The sequence below is a fragment of the Pristis pectinata genome, chromosome 40 (genome assembly GCF_009764475.1).
Source record: "Pristis pectinata isolate sPriPec2 chromosome 40, sPriPec2.1.pri, whole genome shotgun sequence".
In the NCBI taxonomy this organism is placed as follows: Eukaryota; Metazoa; Chordata; class Chondrichthyes; order Rhinopristiformes; family Pristidae; genus Pristis; species Pristis pectinata.
The window spans coordinates 2,028,156-2,045,062 of record NC_067443.1 but is presented as its reverse complement, the minus strand read 5'-3'; the positions used below and the strand labels follow the sequence as shown (position 1 = coordinate 2,045,062).

The window sequence follows — 16,907 nt, the reverse complement described above, 5'->3', positions numbered from 1 at the left end:
TCCCCCCTCCCTCCCTCCTTCCCTCCTCCCTCCCTCTCCCCTCCCCTCCCTTCTCATCCTCCCCTTCCTCCCTCCCCCTCCCCTCCTTCCCCCCTCCCTCCCTCCTTCCTCCCTCCCTCCTCCCTCCCCCCTTCCTCTCCCCTCCTCCCTCCCTCCCTCTCCCCTCCTCCCTCCCCCCCTTCCTCCCTCCCCCTCCTCCCTCCCTCTCCTCTCCCCTCCTCCCTCCCTCCTCCTCCTCCCTCCTCTTCCCCCCTCCTCTTCCTTCCGTCCCTCCTCCTCCTCCTCCCCACCCCACTCTCCCCCCTCCTCCTCCTCCTCTCTCACTCCCCACCCCCCTCTCCCCCCCTCGCCCTCCCTCTCCCCTCCCCTCCTCCCCTCTCCCTCCCCTCTCCCTCTCCCCTCCCTCCTCCCCTTCCTCCCTCCCCCTCCTCCCTCCCTCTCCCCTCCCCTCTCCCTCCCCTCCCTTCTCATCTCCCTCCCCCTCCTCCCCTTCCCCCCTCCCCCTCCTCCCTCCCTCTCCTCTCCCCTCCTCCCTCCCTCCCCCTCCCCTCCTCCTTCCCCCCTCCCCTCCTCCTTCCCCCCTCCCTCCTCCCCTCCTCCTTCCTCCCCCCTTCCCTCCCTCCTTCCCCCCTCCCTCCCTCCTCCCTCCTCCCTCGCCTCCCTCCCCCCTCCCTCCCCTCCCTCCCTCCTTCCCCCTCCCTCCCTCCTCCCTCCTTCCCCCCTCCCTCCCTCCTCCCTCCCTCCCCCTCCCTCCTCCCTCCCCCCCTCCTCCCTCCCCCTCCCTCCTCCCTCCCCCCTCCCTCCCCCCCCTCCTCCCTCCCCCTCCCTCCTCCCTCCCCCCTCCCTCCTCCCTCCCCCCCTCCTCCCTCCCCCTCCCTCCTCCCTCCCCCCTCCCTCCTCCCTCCCTCCCCCCCTCCCTCCTCCCTCCCCCCCTCCCCTCCTCCCCTCCCTCCCTCCCCCCTCCCCCCTCCCTCCCTCTCCCCTCCCCTCTCCCTCCTCCCCTTCCTCCCTCCCTCCCTCCCTCTCCCCTCCTCCCTCCCCCTCCTCCTCCTCCCTCCCTCCCCCTCCTCCTCCTCTTCCCCCCTCCTCTTCCTTCCGTCCCTCCTCCTCCTCCTCCTCCTCCTCCCCTCCCCTCTCCCCCCTCTCCCCCCCTCTCCCCCCTCCCCTCTCCCCCCTCCCCTCCCCTCCCCCCCTCTCCCCCCTCCCCTCCCCCCTCTCCCCCCTCCACTCCCCCCTCTCCCCCCTCCCCCCCCTCCCCCCCCTCCCCTCCCCCCTCTCCCCCCTCCCCTCCCCTCCCCTCTCCCCTCCCTCCCCCCTCCCCTCCCCTCTCCTCCTCCCCCCTCCCCCCTCCCCTCCTCCCCTCCTCCCCCCTCCCCTCCCCTCCTCCCCTCCTCCCCCCTCCCCTCCCCTCCTCCCCTCCTCCCCCCTCCCCTCCCCTCCTCCCCCTCCCCTCCCCTACTCCCCCTCCTCCCTCCTCCCCTCCTCCCCCTCCTCCCCCCCCTCCTCCCCCCTCCCCTCCCCTCTCCCTCCTCCCCTTCCTCCCTCCCTCCCTCCCTCCCTCTCCCCTCCTCCCTCCCTCCCCCTCCTCCTCCTCCCTCCCTCCCCCTCCTCCCTCCCTCCCCCTCCTCCCTCCTCTTCCCCCCTCCTCTTCCTTCCGTCCCTCCTCCTCCTCCTCCTCCTCCCCTCCCCTCTCCCCCCCTCTCCCCCCTCCTCTCTCCCCCCCTCTCCCCCCTCCCCCCTCCCCTCTCCCCCCTCCCCTCCCCTCCCCTCCCCCCTCTCCCCCCCCTCCCCTCCCCTCCCCCCCTCTCCCCCCCCCCTCCCCCCCTCTCCCCCCCTCTCCCCCCCCCTCCCCTCCCCCCCTCTCCCCCCCCTCCCCTCCCCCCCTCTCCCCCCCCTCCCCTCCCCCCCTCTCCCCCCCCTCCCCTCCCCCCCTCTCCCCCCCCTCCCCTCCCCCCCTCTCCCCCCCTCCCCTCCCCCCCCCCCCCTCCCCCCCCCCTCTCCCCCCCTCCCCCCCCTCCCCCCTCCCTCCTCTCCCCCCCCTCCCTCCTCTCCCCCCCCTCCCCTCCCCCCCCTCCCCCCTCTCCCCCTCTCCCCTCCCCCCCTCTCCCCCCTCTCCCCTCCCCCCTCTCCCCCCCTCCCTCCCCTCCCCCCTCTCCCCCCTCCCCTCCCCTCTCCTCCTCCCCCTCCTCCCCCTCCTCCCCCCCCTCCCCCCCTCCCCTCCCCTCCCCTCCCGTCCCCTCCCCGCCCCTCCCCTCCCGTCCCCTCCCCTCCCCTCCCGTCCCCTCCCGTCCCGTCCCCTCCCCTCCCGTCCCCTCCCCTCCCCTCCCGTGACCTTCACCACTTGACGTGGGTTGAGTTTTGGCTTCGACTCCTGACTGTCAAGATACCCGCCGCCCATTGGTCGAGCCGGACGTCGGTCAGACGGGCGCCGCCAATCCGAATGTCGCTGGCGGGCGGCCGGCCGCCTCGGGCCCCGCCCCCTCTCCCGGCCCTTTAAATGGAGCGACCCAGGGACTGAACGGCACCTTCGCCGGGATCCCTGCCCGAGCCGCCTCTGTTGCTCACACCCACACACGTCGACAGTCACTACTCACGCCAGGTCCTAGGTAAGGCCTCCACTCGCCGCCCTATGCATGGTCCCCCAGCACCCTTGGGTGCTGTGGTGGGTGCAACCAGCTGGGTTGAGGGAGACCCCAGGGTGCTGGGCTGGGCGTGACCCGGGCCGGGTCCCTGGCATCTGGGTGGGTGCCTGAGCTGGGGAGGGGTTGGCAGGGCGTCTGCAAATAGTGTCAGTTGTAACTGAGCAGGTGTAGGGCTGCTGAGGTAGGGAGGAACAGGAGTGTGTTGGGGTGGGGGTGGGGTAACTGGGTGTGTAGTGACTCTGGGCTTGGGTGTTAGTTGGGGGGGGGTGTTACAGGGTGGTGGGTGAAGAGCAGGGGCTGTGGGGCTTGGGTGTGGGGAGATACTTGGCCCAGGTGTGTGTGGCTGGCCTGTTGGGAGGTGTCGGGGGGAGGGGGGGGGGTTACTGGGGTAGGAGGGGCTGTGGGGTGATGAGTAGATCCAGGTGTTGGTGAGGTGACTGGGTCAAGGGAAGGGGGTGGTCTTGGGGTGGGGCTGTGGTGACTGAGGGGGTGTGGAGTGATTCTGGGGTTGTGGGGATGGTGCGAGTGGGGTTACTGTGATTGAGAAGGTGTGCAGTTGGGGTGTCGGGGCAAGGATTAGGGAGTGAGGTGATGGGTATGATTGGGTGGGGGGGTTACTGGGATGAGGGAGTGTGGGACTGGGGTGAGGTTTTTTTTTTGGTGGGGGAGTGTTTTTTTAACTGGCTGGTGTACAGGGTAAATGGGAGTTGGGGCAGTGGGTTCTGAGCTCCTGGGGGGGGGGTTGTGTGTGGGAGGGGGGAAGAGTGTGGGGTTCATGGGATTGCAGGGGGTGGGAAGTTGTTACTGAATGTTTCCTGGTGAGTGTGTTGCTGAGGGTTCCCTCCTGCTGCCCTGCCTTCTTCCCACACCAACCCCCCCCCCCCCCCCCCCCCCCCCCCCCCCCCACCAAATGTCCTGTGTTGGAATCAACTGGCACACTGCCTCTGTCTCACGACACTCCCTCCTGTCTCTCCCTCCTGCCACTCCCTGCCTGCGGGGTACGTCCCTGCCTCTCTGACTTCCATTGCCCTCGGCCATCGTCGGTGAATCCTGCCCTTGTTTGCATCCCCCCCCCCCCCACCTGCAACTGCCTGATACCCTTCTGTTTTGCCCCACTTCCCAAATTAATGCCTCTACTCGCTTTTTGTGATATTAACCCTCTCTTTGAGGTGTAATTTGACTCCTTCCCCTCTGTACAGAGGGTATTTGGCTCTCGGTGTATGTACTAGTGGCTTGACGGCTCAGTACCACCCTGTCTGTTCTTATTCTCTCTTTCACTTTCTCTCTCGTTCTCTCTCTCCTGTCCTTTGAGTTTCCACTCTTGTGAGCTGTGCGTTCTCATTGTGGGGGGCGGGAAGTGTTAGGAGCAGGTCGGGCAACTTCTGCAGAGAGGGGTGAACGGTTAATGTTTTGGGTCTGGGACCCTTTAGCTGACCAATGTGCGAGCAAGTGGGGGCATTCTCAGGTGGGGTATTGAATCAAAAGTTGAGTTCTGTGTGAAACTTTGCTGCCCCTACTTCTTCCCACCCCCCCCCCCCCCCTTGTTTGGCCAATATTTCCCCTGCTCCAGAAACATGGTGCCTAGGTTTAGCTGTAGGACACCCAGATGCCTTTTGAGGGGAGGGAGGAGAGGGGAAAATCTTGCCGTAGCCTCATGCAGTCCCCAGAGGCAGCCACACGTTTGTAACTGGAGGGCTAATTTGTTGTGTTGGTGTGCGATGGGACCCTTCTTCTTACCCCCAACCCCCACCACTCCACTCGCTGGCCTGTGCGTGGTCCCCAGCACCCTTGGGTGCTGCAGTGGGTGCAACCAGCTGGGTTGAGGGAGACCCCGGGGGGCTGGGTGTAACCAGTGTCCATGGCATCTGGGTGGGTGCCTGAGCTGGAGAGGGTTTGGTAGGGAGTTTGCAAATAGTGTCTGTGGTAATGGGATCTTGCAGTGTGTGGATGGGCTGCCTGGAGTCCCACACTAGTCCTCCATTGGATGTGGTGCGATGGGGCCACCCCCCCCCCCCCCCATGCCTCGTGTTGCAACGTACACTCCCTTGGCTTTCTGTGGGATCTTGCTGTGTGCAGATGTGCTACCTTGAGTCCCACGCTGGTACTCCATTGGATGCAGGTTGCATTTGTGGTTGGGGCCATCCAACCCGCTACATCCACGTTGGGAAGGTTGGATTGCCTCGCCTCTGATGTGTGCCTTCCCCCCACTTTCTTCCTCAGCCCGTGCTAAGATGCAGACCCCAGGTCAGAAGCGGGTCAGCCGCTCGAACGCCTCCACCCCGCTCAGTCCTACCAAGATCAGTCGCCTCCAGGAGAAGGAGGACTTGCAGAACCTCAATGACCGCCTGGCCGTCTACATCGACAAGGTCCGCTCACTGGAGCTGGAGAATGCCGGGCTGCGGCTCCGCATCACCGAGTCCGAGGAGACCACCAGCCGCGAGGTGGTCAACATCAAGGCCATGTATGAGACGGAGCTAGCTGATGCCAGGAAGACCCTGGACAACGTGGCCAAGGAGAAGGCCCGGCTGCAGTTGGAGTTGGGCAAGCTCAGGGAGGAATTCAACGAGCTCAAGACCCGGTAGGTGCCCCTGTGTTGACCCGTGGCCGTCTTGCTCCCTCCCCTCCCCCCGACGTCCCATCTCTGGGGCTTGTGGGTGCTGTGGTCTGAGAGGGGTTGGGTGAGCTACTTACTACCCATTCCCAAAGATCTATTGGAATTGGCCAGTAACTGGAGGCAGGGGTATCAGAATTATTTGAAGGAACTGTTAGGGAGGTCACAGGCTTGTAGAGTTGTAGACTAATACAGCATGAAAACAGGCCCTTTGGCCCATCTAGTCCCTGCCCCCACCCCTTAGCACAAATAAGGGGCAACTTTTTCACCTGGGCAGTGACCTGTAGATGGCATGAGCTGCCAGAGGAAATGGTTGAGGCAGGTACACTAACAGTCAAAAGACAGGTACATGGATATTGTGTAGAGGGATGGGGGCCAAATGTGGGTAAGTTAGACCAGCTTAGATGGGTATCTTGACCAGATAGGCCAAAGGGTCACTTCTGTGCTGTATGACTCTATGCCAACCAAGATGTCCATCTAAACTGGTCCCATTTTGGCCCCTATCCCTCTAAACCTTTCCTACTGGGGGGAAGGGAACCCTCAGAATGGTCGGCAACTGAACCTCTTCTGAGAGTGTGTCCCCCCCCTCTCTCTAATATTGTTAGATGGAGAGAGATCTCGAGGTTTAGTTGCTGACTGTTCTGGATACCGAGTGCTTTCCCCTGTCCTGTGTTACAACCTGTTGCATTGACCACCTTAATCAGTCAATCCTTTCCCCCTCCAATCCTCTTCCATTTTAATAAGACTCCCTCACAGGAGCTTGCCTCCTGCTCCATCTTAGAATATAGAACTCTACAGTACAGGCCCTTCGGCCCACAATGTTGTGCTGATATTTTATCCTGCTCTAAGATCTATTGAACCCTTCCCTCCCATATAGACCCCTATTTTTCTTCCTTTAGAAAGAAGCTAAAGGGGAAAAATAGAACTACTGGAGGAACTCTGTGGATTGAGCTCCAGATTCCAGTGTCTTGAAAGGGTTTCGGGTAGTTTTAACCTTGTGTGATCTTTGCCTCAACTATCCCATGCAGAGGCAGGCCCTCCCCTGTGAGGGAGTACCAGCGATACTGCATTTCATAGAAACAGAAAACCTCCAGCACAATTCAGGCCCTTCGGCCCACAAAGCTGTGCCGAACATGTCCCTACCTTCCAGGCCCATAGCCCTCTTTTTCTCAGCCCCGTGTACCTATCCAAAAGTCTCTTAAAAGGCCCTAACGTATCCGCCTCCACCACTGTTGCCGGCAGCCCGTTCCACGCACTCACCACTCTCTGAGGAAAAAACTTACCCCTGACATCTCCTCTGTACCTACTCCCCAGCACCTTCAACCTGTGTCCTCTTGTGGCCACCATTTCAGCCCTGGGGAAAAGCCTCTGACAATCCACACGATCAAAGCCTCTCATCTTATACAGCTCTATCAGGTCCTCCCTGCGTCCTCCGTCGCTCCAAGGAGAAAAGGCCCAGTTCCCTCAACCTGCTTTCATGAGGCATGCTCTGTTTTCCCCTGATGAGCTGATGCTTTTCTTAACTTGTGGATGCAAATGCTCCCACTCACTGAAAAGGTGAGGAGACTTCCCAGTACTTGGCCCCCTACACAACTTGCTCCAAGTCGCTTCACTCCTGCACCTGCCTTCCAACTGAGGAACACTTTTTTTGCATTCAAATCCCCTCCCAACTCTCCCCTGACTCTGGCTTCAAGGTGCCACTTAAATCCATGCAATTCCGACCTTCCCAACTGTCCCAGATTCCGATTGCTCTGCCTGGGCCCCGAGCTCTAGAATTCGCTCTCCACCCACCCCCTCCCCCTTCCCCCACATCAAGATGCTCCATCTCTGATCCAGTATCAGATTCTACCCCCCCCAGCACAACTGATGTGGCCTGGTGTTGAAGTTTGTCTGATGTTCCTGTAACATTGGGATGAAATGCAGAGTTAAGGAACTGCCACAATGTCTACTGTGTTCACATTATCCTCATAAGTTAATAAATGATAGGTTGAGCAAGCTAGGGCTTTTCTCTTTGAGGAGGAGGATGAGAGGTGTACAAGAGGCATAGATCAAGTGGACAGTCAGACTTTTTCCCCAGGGTGACAATGGCTAACACGAGGGGACATAATTTTAAGGTGATTGGAGGAAGGTATAAGGGAGATGTCAGGGGGAAGTTTTTCTTTTACAGAGGGTGGTGGGTGTGTGGAACGCACTGCTGGCAGAGGCTGTGGGGGCAGATACATTAGGGACATTGAGGAGGCTCTTAGACGCATGAATGATCGAGAAATGGAGGGGTATTTGGGAGGGAAGGGTTAGATAGATCTTAGAGCAGGATAAAATGTCGGCACAACATTGTGGGCTAAAGGGCCTGTACTGTAGTGACCTTGGAGGAAGCTGGATAAAATGTTTGAGTGGGGTGTGGTGTCTGGTTGGTTAGAGGGGAAGGAATGGAGAATGTGTCAGTGTGATATGCTGTGAGGCAGTTGAACTTTGTTTTTCCCTCAAATGGCTAGTACAGTGGGCTGAATGGTCTCTAGTTTCCATTAGAGGTGAATGTGCAGTTGCTCAAGTCCTCTGAAGTTCTGACTTGTTGTCATTTGAATCTTTTTATTACAACACAGGAAAACATTCATAAAAGCAGCCCTGAGATTTAAAAAGGGCACGGCCCTTTTAAATCTCTGCAGAGTCTTGCTTCTGTACCTTGTCTGCTGTTACTCCTTTCCCCCAAAACCCCCCTCTGGCGCTTTGATTACACCCTTGAGATGCTCTACTTGCCTGTCGAGGTCTGGCGCACTCGTTGAGGTTGTGGGAATGCGAGGCTGGGGCCTGGGTGTGGCACTCTGACTCCGGAATGACTTACTGGCAGAACCTCCACGTCGTAAATACTTCTGAAGCTTGTTTTGTCGGCAGGACCAGTTGTGTATCATCCGTGGCAGGGTCTGAGTTGGGGAAACATCAACCAGCGCTTTGTTCTTTGACAGTTTAGTGAAGGAAAAAATTTAAATTGATATAAGTGGGGGGGGGGGGGGGGGGGGGAAACACCCTGTGGCGCTTTCCATGAGTGTTTTCAAAATCTATTCAGACACTCAAAGGAGATATTTAGGCTGTTGATTATTAAACTTTGTTTTGAAGGTGGCGGTTGAAGTTTGAGAGATGGTCTGGGGTTCCCTCCTGTTTGCAGGGGGACTCTTCAACTGCCTGTCCCTGGAATGGGAGGTCAGTGTGAGGGAAGGAAAGGGGCTATCTGCACCCAAATTTTACCTGCTGTCTTTTTTACTATTATTTCAAAATAAACTTTTTACTCTTTTTAAAAAAAAAACAACTATATACAACAATAAAACAGTGCAAATCAATACAGATCAATCATTAGTGTTACCTTTTTTTATATAATAAAAAAACCCACAGCACTGATGCCACTCGTGGCTCCCTGGGGGGCTACCCCAATCCCGTATTTACAATATTTAAGGGGCTTCCTCGTCTGACCCCATGCCCTCCCCCCTCCAGTGGCAGAAGAACCCTAAACTATAATCCTTGTCTGCCATTTCTGTATGGCACAGACCATTTAAAACCCATCAACTTTTTTTTAGTTGGAACACTGGGTGCAGTTCTGGTCACCACTACAGGAAGGAGGTGACTGCACCGGAGAGGATGCAGAGGAGATTTTTTTCTCCCCCACCCCCCCCCCCCCCCCCCCCCCCCCCCCCCCCCCCCCCCCGACAGTGCTCAGGAGAAAGTGTCTCCTGAATGAGAGGCTCGCTCGCTCTCTCTCCCCCAGGGAGAAGAGGACCTGAGTTAAATGTACAGAATGAGGCAATAGCAAGAAATAAGCTCTCCATAGTTGTGATCGTGAGGAACTTGCTCACTCTCCCCATGGCAGAGGTTCCTAAATCTGGAGGGTGAAGGGTATCAGAGGAGGAATTCATTCCCCTGGGAAGGGGGTTGGAATCTGGAATGCACCGCCTGATGGGGAGGTGGAGGTATTGAGATACTTCGACACTGAAGTATCCGGATGAGCACTTGAATCACCCAGGGGGGATGGAATGGGATTAGTATCAATGAGTACGCAGTGGGTGCAAGGGCCTGTTTGTGTTCTTGTGATAATCCAATCAATCTCATTTTCCCCCCCCCCCCCCCCCCCCCCACTTCCCTGTAACCTACTGAGGACTTCCAATGGCAGCAGGGGTATCTTTTTGCACCCCCCCCCCCCCCCCCATACTCATGCACCAATTCTAGGACCTGTGCTCCAGAACTCCCTTCTGCCTCACCTCTTCATTAAGACTTGGAAACCCTTCTCATTAACGAGGCCTTTTCTGCCTAGGTGACTCCTTCCTCCCAAGGGGTTTTGCCATGAAAAGCAGCCGCCCAAAGTCCAGCCCATAATGGTGCCCAAGGGCAGCTTCTACCCCTGCTGTTATAAGACTATTGAACGATAAGATGGTCTCTTGACCTCACAATCTACCTCGCCGTGGCCCTTGCACCTTATTGTCTGCCTGCACTGCACTTTCTCTGTAGCTGGGACACTTTTTATTGTTTTCCCCTGTACAATGTGAAGAAATGACCTGTGGATGGGTTGCAAAACTTTTCGCTGTACCTCAGTGCATGTGACAACAATGAACCAATTCCAATAAGTTGGTTCTCCAGCCAATCCCGCAGTCCCTTTTTTAAGTAAGCACTGTCCCATCCTCGACTGCTTCACAACGGGTGGTCTGCAATGGGTAGAGCCACTAACTCTCAGCTCCGGGGACCCAGGTTCGATCCCGACCTCCACCTCTGTCTGTGTGGAGTTTGCACGTTCTCCCTGTGTCCGTGTGGGTCTTCTCCCCTGGTTGTTTAGTCCACCTCCCACATTCCCAATGACTTGCGGGGCCAGTGGGTTAATCAGCTGCTGTGAATTGCCCCCTTTGGTGTGTGAGAGGGTTAGTCTGGGAATGTGGGGAGAATCAGCTCCAAGTGAATGGGGGTTGCCATAATGATAGGATTTTCCTCTTGAGTTGGCACAAGTTGAACGTGTTTTTAATAAGGAAGCCCAGTTTGAACTATTCCTATTATAATAGCTGGGTGTGTTCATTCACTGGGTGGGGGAACCTTGTTTATCCTGAACACACCTTATTAATATGCAGAAACTGATAACCTTTTTAAAATTTTAAAACAAAATAAGGTCCTTGATTCGTTCAGGATCTCACATGACTGCCAATGAACTCGGTTGTAGGAGTAGCTGTGGGTGGATCACCATTCCTCCCTCCCTCCCTGCCCTGGGCCAGTAACGTACGTTGTAACCCTGTCAGCTTGTGACACCCTTGCCTCGCCCTGTTTCAACAATTCCTTCATTCACATCCCAGCCAATTATGTAAATGCTGCTGGAGTTGCTCAAAGAATTGTTTAAATTGTCTTCTCTGCAAACTCTCCCCACTGATGCTGGGGAGATCTCACCCGTGGGTCTTGTGCTTTTTTTTTGGGGGGGGGTCTCTGTTTGATGTGGGGCATCAGTCTTGCTGGGGGATAGACAACTTTTTTTTGCCCTCATTTCAGTGGTTCTGGGACCTACAGTCTGAACCTGTGATGCTGTACTGAGCCTTGAGTGGGGTGTTAAACTGGCAGTCAGAAATTCCCCTGGGGGGGGGGGGGGGGGAGCAGGCATGATAGTGTAGTGGCTAGTGTAATGCTTTACAGCACCAGCGACCTGGGTTCAATTCTGGCCACTGTCTGTAAGGAGTTTGTATGTTCTCCCTGTGTCTGTGTGGGTTTCCTCCGGGTGCTCCGGTTTCCCCCCACATTCCAGACGTACGGGTTAGGAAGTTGTGGGCGTGCTATGTTGGCACCGGAAGCGTGGCGACACTTGCGGGCTGCCCCCAGAACACTCTACGCAAAAAGATGCATTTCACTGTGTTTCGATGTACATGTGACTAATAAAGATATCTTGGGGGGGGGGGTGAAGTTCCTCTTGTAGGGGAGGGAGGCAATATTCATTCTTGCTGGGTGTCGCCAAGGGAAATGTTAAATCTGTGGGATCATGCTGTGCACTACTTCAATTCTGGGCTACAAGAGATAACACTTGCTGGCCAACACCTCGGAGTTGGGGGATGGGTAAGAAATGCTGACCTTGTTTGCAACAACCAGATTCTCCATTTTTTTTTCCCCTACCCCAAAGAAAAAAGCCTGCACCTTAGCAGGTAAAACATTTCGACTGCATTGGTTGTATGAGGTGCTACAGAAATTCATGGTTTGCCCCCCCCCCCCCCCCCCCCCCCCCCCCCCCCCCCCCCCACCCCCCCCCACTTGGAGACGGGGCAAAGTTTGGAAGGACTCCCCTTGGAAACGAGTTTCCTGTCACTTTGGGAGGTGCCTCGGTTGAAGGCCCAATAAATGCAGTTGGCCCCAGCTGCTAACATTTTGTTGTGCTGAGATCGACTCCCAAGGCAAGGGTCTCAAGCTGTGAAGGTCCCTTCTCCTTCCTACCACCCCCACCCCAAAAGAAATTCCCGACATCTGGTTAGGGAATGGAGGACGTCCTGTCTATGGTGCTGGGAATTTGCAGGTTGGGTCCCCTTGGATAACAAAGGAAGAGAAAATAGGGAGGGGAGGGGTCCCAGTGGGAGTGCACATCCAAGTTTCAGGAGCTCTATCCTTCTACTGCCGGCCCATTAATTGGTGTTAAGGTGATTCTTGCCAAGTTGTGTCAACAAGGAAGATCTTTCCCTTGTGTTGACGGGTTGCCAGGGAGAGACCCCTGGCAGGCGGTGTTGCGGGGGTGGGTGTCCCACCGCTGCGTGGACTGTCCCATTTGTGGAAGCCGAATATTCACTTGCCTCTGGGGTGGGATCTTCCTGTGCCAAGCCCAACACAACTGAGCCAGTGAGCCTTGATTTACTGTATACACTTCTCTGTACTATAATTATTATTGTAACATGTACCAAGATACAGTGGGAAAACTTCATTTTGTATGCTGTCCATACAGATAATTTCAGCACATCAAGATAGTACAAGGTAAAAACAATAACAGAACGTGAAATAGTGTTAGTTACAGAGAGTGCAGTGCAGGCAGACAATAAGGTGCAAGGGCCACAATGAGGTAGATTGGGAGATCAAGAGTTCATCTTTTGAACAGAGTCTGATAACAGCGGGATAGAAGCTGTCCTTGAGCCTGGTGCTACGTGCTCTCAAGCTTTTTGTATCTTCTGCCCGACGGCATGGGGGGGAGGAGAAGAGAGAATGTCTGGGGTGAGAGGGGTCTTTGATTATGTTGGCTGCTTTCCCAAGGCAGTGGGAAGTGTAGATAGACGGGAGGCTAGTTTCCGTGATGTGCCGAGCTGTGTCCACAACTCTCTGCGGTCCTGGGTGGACCAGTTGCCGTACCAAGCTGGGATGCATGTGGATTGGATGTTTCTGTGGTGCCTCTGCAAAAGACTGGGGAAAGTGGGAGCTGGAGGGGGCCATGGTTGGGGGTGTTTCACACTGTCAGCTGCTGGGTAAGGCCTAATGTCCCACCTACCAAGGGTTAACAGGGCAGGTGAAGGGTTTTGGTCCATGGTATCCACAGCTGAAGGAGGGACGGCCATGGGGTGGGGCAGCTGTTTGGGCCGATCAATGCGTTCATTCAGAAATGAAGAGTGAAAGATAAGGGGCTCAGAATAGAGGCTGGGTGAATGGGCAGGGTTTCCTGCTGCAGAAACCAGCTTTGCAGCCACCCTCCGCCCAGCGCCCAACCACAGCTGGGAGAGACAGGAGGCCAACGTCACCCCTCCTCCCCCCTCCCCTAACCCCCCACCAAGTGACTGCTGCTTTGTACTCCGTTTCCTGTCCTTCTGGTTGTGATGGCTGTTTATCTTTTTAACATGGAGTGTATAAACATATATATATATATCTCAGGACAGTGTTGGTGTCACCCCTGGGTCTGGGAATAGAGCTGGGGTGGGGGGAGGATCCAATGAAATTCCAGCCTTCAGATCCATGGTCTTTCCTGAGCAAGACGATGAAATGGGAAGGGGTGGGGTCCCATTGGGAGTGAACGGGGAGGGGTGGGGTCAATTGGGAGTGAATGGGGTGGGGTCCATTGGAAGTGTGGATGGTGGGGCCTGGTTGGGATTAATAAAATTTGATTGGTGGCTTTGGCCGCGGTAGCAGTCAACATCTGACTGCCACTGATACCGGCGCCACTGGCAGACTAGCCGACAGTGTGGCCGGCCTCCTGCCTCCCTGCACAGAGCACGGGTGACGTGTCCAAGTGCTGCAGTGATGTCACATGCTTGATCTTGAACCCCCATTTTCCCCTGCTACCACCCCCCCTCCCCCAGATGGTGAGCGTCTCGGACTCCTGGATCTTCCTGACAGTTCCAGGAAAGCTGCATTTGGAGCAGTCCCAGGATCCTGATCCAAAATGTTATTAATGGAATGTGGTTTTAAAAATAGTTCCCCAAAGACTTGCTGAGACATGCCTGCACTCTGGGCCGTTCTGTGGTGAATGTATCGCTCCCCCCCCCCCCCCCCAAGCTCCTCCTCATTTCCCCACCAGCAACCCCCACCCCCACCCCCACCAACCCAAGGAGCTAAGGCCGTGACAGTTGACATGGTAAAACTGGGAATTGGTGTCCATCACTTGGACCCTGTCGTTAGTTCTGTACAGCAAGGAAACAGTCCCTTCTGCCCAGTCTGTGGTGAAGGGTCCTGACCCAAAACACTCCCTCCAGAGATGCTGCCCAGCCTGCAGGGTTCCTCCCTCCAGCATCATCGTTTTCCCATCTCACCACCCACTTGTATTAATACCCACTTCATTCCCCCTGTGTTCCCATCTACTGCCCTCCTCTTCTTCCCCCCCCCTCTCAGATTTTACCCCCTTATCCACACACTAGGGAGGCAAATTACAGCAGCTGATTAGTTCCCACATCGTTGGGGTGTGGGAGGAGACCAGAGCACTGAGGGGGTTCAGGGCAAACCCACACAATCATGGGGAGAACATGCAAACACCATGCACACAATGGCAGTGGTCAGCCATCTCTCTATCCTTTCTCTTTGCCATCTCTCTATCCGTCACGTGTACATCGAAACACAGTGAGATGCATCTTTTGCGGTTCTGGGGTCAGCCCGCAAGTGTCGCCACACTTCCGGCGCCAATGTAGCACGCCCGCAACTTCCTAACCTGTACGTCTTTAGAATGTGGGAGGAAACCGGAGCACCCGGAGGAAACCCACGCAGACACGGGGAGAACGTACAAGCTCCTTACAGACAGTGGCCGGAATTGAACCCGGGTCAGATTGAACCTGGGTCTCCGAAGGCGCAAGTAATAGTTCTACTACTTGTGCCGTTCCTCTGGGGTACATAGGCTGGCCTTGGTCCAATGGTGAACCAGCCTGACTTGCATTGAGTGGACCACAATGGGGGCTTGTATTGCTGTTGTCTAGAGGGTGGCCCTCCAACCCTCACTGGTTCGCATTTACTCCACCCTCTGTAACAGAGGGAGAAATTGCCATCTGTTCCCTTGCACTGTGGGCAAATGTAGGGAGGGTTTCTGCCTTTTTTATTCTTCCCCCCCCCCCCCCCCCCCAATCAGTCATGCGACAGAGTGCAGAGGAGGTTCACCAGGGTGTTGCCTGGAACAGAGGGCTGTGGTTATAAGGAGATGCTGTTTGTTCTTGCGGGAGGTGACCTTGGTTGGATCAACACACAAGTGGATAGGGTTGTCAAGAAGGCATACGCTGTGCTGGACTTCACTTGTTGAGGGACTGAGTTCGAGAGCCGCGAGGTGATGCTGAAGCTCCACAGAACTCTGGTTCGGCCGCACTTGGAGTATCGTGTTCAGTTCTGGTGGTCCCATTATAGGAAGGATGTGGAAGCTTTAGAGAGGGTGCAGAGGAGATTTACCAGGATGCTGCCTGGGTTGGAGGGCATGCCTTGAGGGAAGATTGAGTGATGCAGGATTAGAGGTGTATAAGATAGTGGACAGCCTGCACCTTTTTCCCAGGGTGGTAATGGCCAATACCAGAGGATGGCTGTTTTAAGGTCAGGAGGAAAGTTTTGGAGATGTCAGAGGTTTTTTAAGTGGTGGGTGCCTGGAATGCACTGCTGGGGGTGGTAGAGACTGACAATAGGGACATTTAAGACTCCTGGATAGGCACATGGATGCAAGAAAAATGGAGGGCTGTTGGCTGTGTAGGATGGAAGGGTTAGATTGATCATGGAGTAGGTTTATATCGGTCAGTACAACATCACGGGCTGAAGGGCCTGTATTCCCCTAAAACTGAGGGGTATAGATAGCTTTCCCTAGGATAGGGGAGTCTAAGACTAGAGGGCATAGGTTTAAGGTGAGAGGGGAAAAGATTTAAAAGATCTGAGGGGCAGTTTTTCTGCCCCCACACGAGGTGGTGGGTTTAAGGAACAAGCTGCCAAAGGAAGGGTAGAAGCAGATGCTATTAGTCTAAAGAGCACTTGTTCATTAACTTGAATAGGTAACGAATAGAGGAATATGGGCCAAATGCAGGGAAATGGGATTGGTGTAGATGGTCAGCTGGTTGGCATGGACCAGTAGGGCTGAATGGCCTGTTTCTATGCTGTATGACTGTGACAATTGAAATATCCTACAAGCATGAGAACAGGAAAAAGTTGCATGGGGTGGGTGCCAAGCAAAAGGAAATTACTCGAGAATGAGTAAGATACTAATTGAGCGCCTCGCGTCAGTCCTCGAGTTGATGCTTGAGTCTCGGTGAAAGATGTCAGAGGTTCTAAAAATGGATAAAGAATTGTACTTGAGTCAGGGTAAATCTCCCTGGTCCAGATGGAAGATGTGCAAGGTTGCTAGGGGAAGTTGGAACCCCTGGCCCAAACATTGGTGCCTCGAGACTGCGACTGGAAACATCGCATTAATTTTCAAACGAAATGTGTAGTTAGTGTTGGGGAGATTGTGTCACTTGGACAAGTGTGGATTGGTCAGAAGTCTGCATAGAATTGTTGACGGAAAGTTATCTTGCTGGAACTTTCCAATGAAATAATCATTAAATCTCAGTGAGAGATCTGGCTGATGTGGTATTTCAAAAGGCATTTGATGTCACACTTGATGAGGCACGGACTCAATGCAAAATTGGTTGAGTAACTAAGTTGTTTTTCTGGACTGGAAGTGAAATGGGGTTGGATAGTTTGTCCTTGATGGATTTGATAGACCAAATGGCTTGGATCAATTCTGAACTGGAGCCTTCACTCTCTGTTTAAACTAAAATCAACCCCTGTTCACCTTTTTTTATCTCAGCCTCCTGCCACTCCACACACCTTGACCTTTAAATCTTGTCCCTCTCTCCATCTCAGTCCCTTCCCCTCATTGCTACAGCTCTTGTCCTGGTGTCACTTCTGTGTGTCTGATAGCTTGGTCCTTCAAACCAGATGGAATATTGCAACCAAGACCGGCTCCAGATTTGCCATTAACTCAACTGTGTATTTAATTGAAATAAAATCCTCATTGTTTGCATTGCTGTCTTTGATCCAGACTCTAGAATTATGAAATTGAAACAGGACTTAAACACAGCAGGTCAAGCAGCAGCTATGGAGGGACCTCCAGAGACCTGGATTCAATCCTGACCTCCTGGCACTGGTGTGTGTGTCCGACCGACCATCTGGCCTGTCAAGCCTGCTTTGCCATTCAATGAGATCATGGTTGATCTGGCCTTGGACTCGGATCCACCCACCCGCCTTCT

At 55.3% G+C, this 16,907-nt stretch overlaps 1 protein-coding gene and 1 pseudogene across 1 annotated transcript in view; both read left to right on the top strand.

Moving 5' to 3' along the window:
- The first annotated feature begins 515 nt into the window (after positions 1–515).
- LOC127587394 (basic proline-rich protein-like) lies at positions 516–2,497 on the top strand (annotated as a pseudogene).
- LOC127587393 (prelamin-A/C-like) overlaps positions 2,486–16,907 on the top strand; it is a 117,129-nt gene continuing 102,707 nt past the window's right edge. The window contains exons 1-2 of the mRNA XM_052045692.1: positions 2,486–2,606; positions 4,863–5,220. Coding sequence (XP_051901652.1) covers positions 4,874–5,220 — 347 coding nt within the window. The 5' untranslated portion in view covers positions 2,486–2,606; positions 4,863–4,873. The remainder of the gene's footprint in view (positions 2,607–4,862; positions 5,221–16,907) is intronic.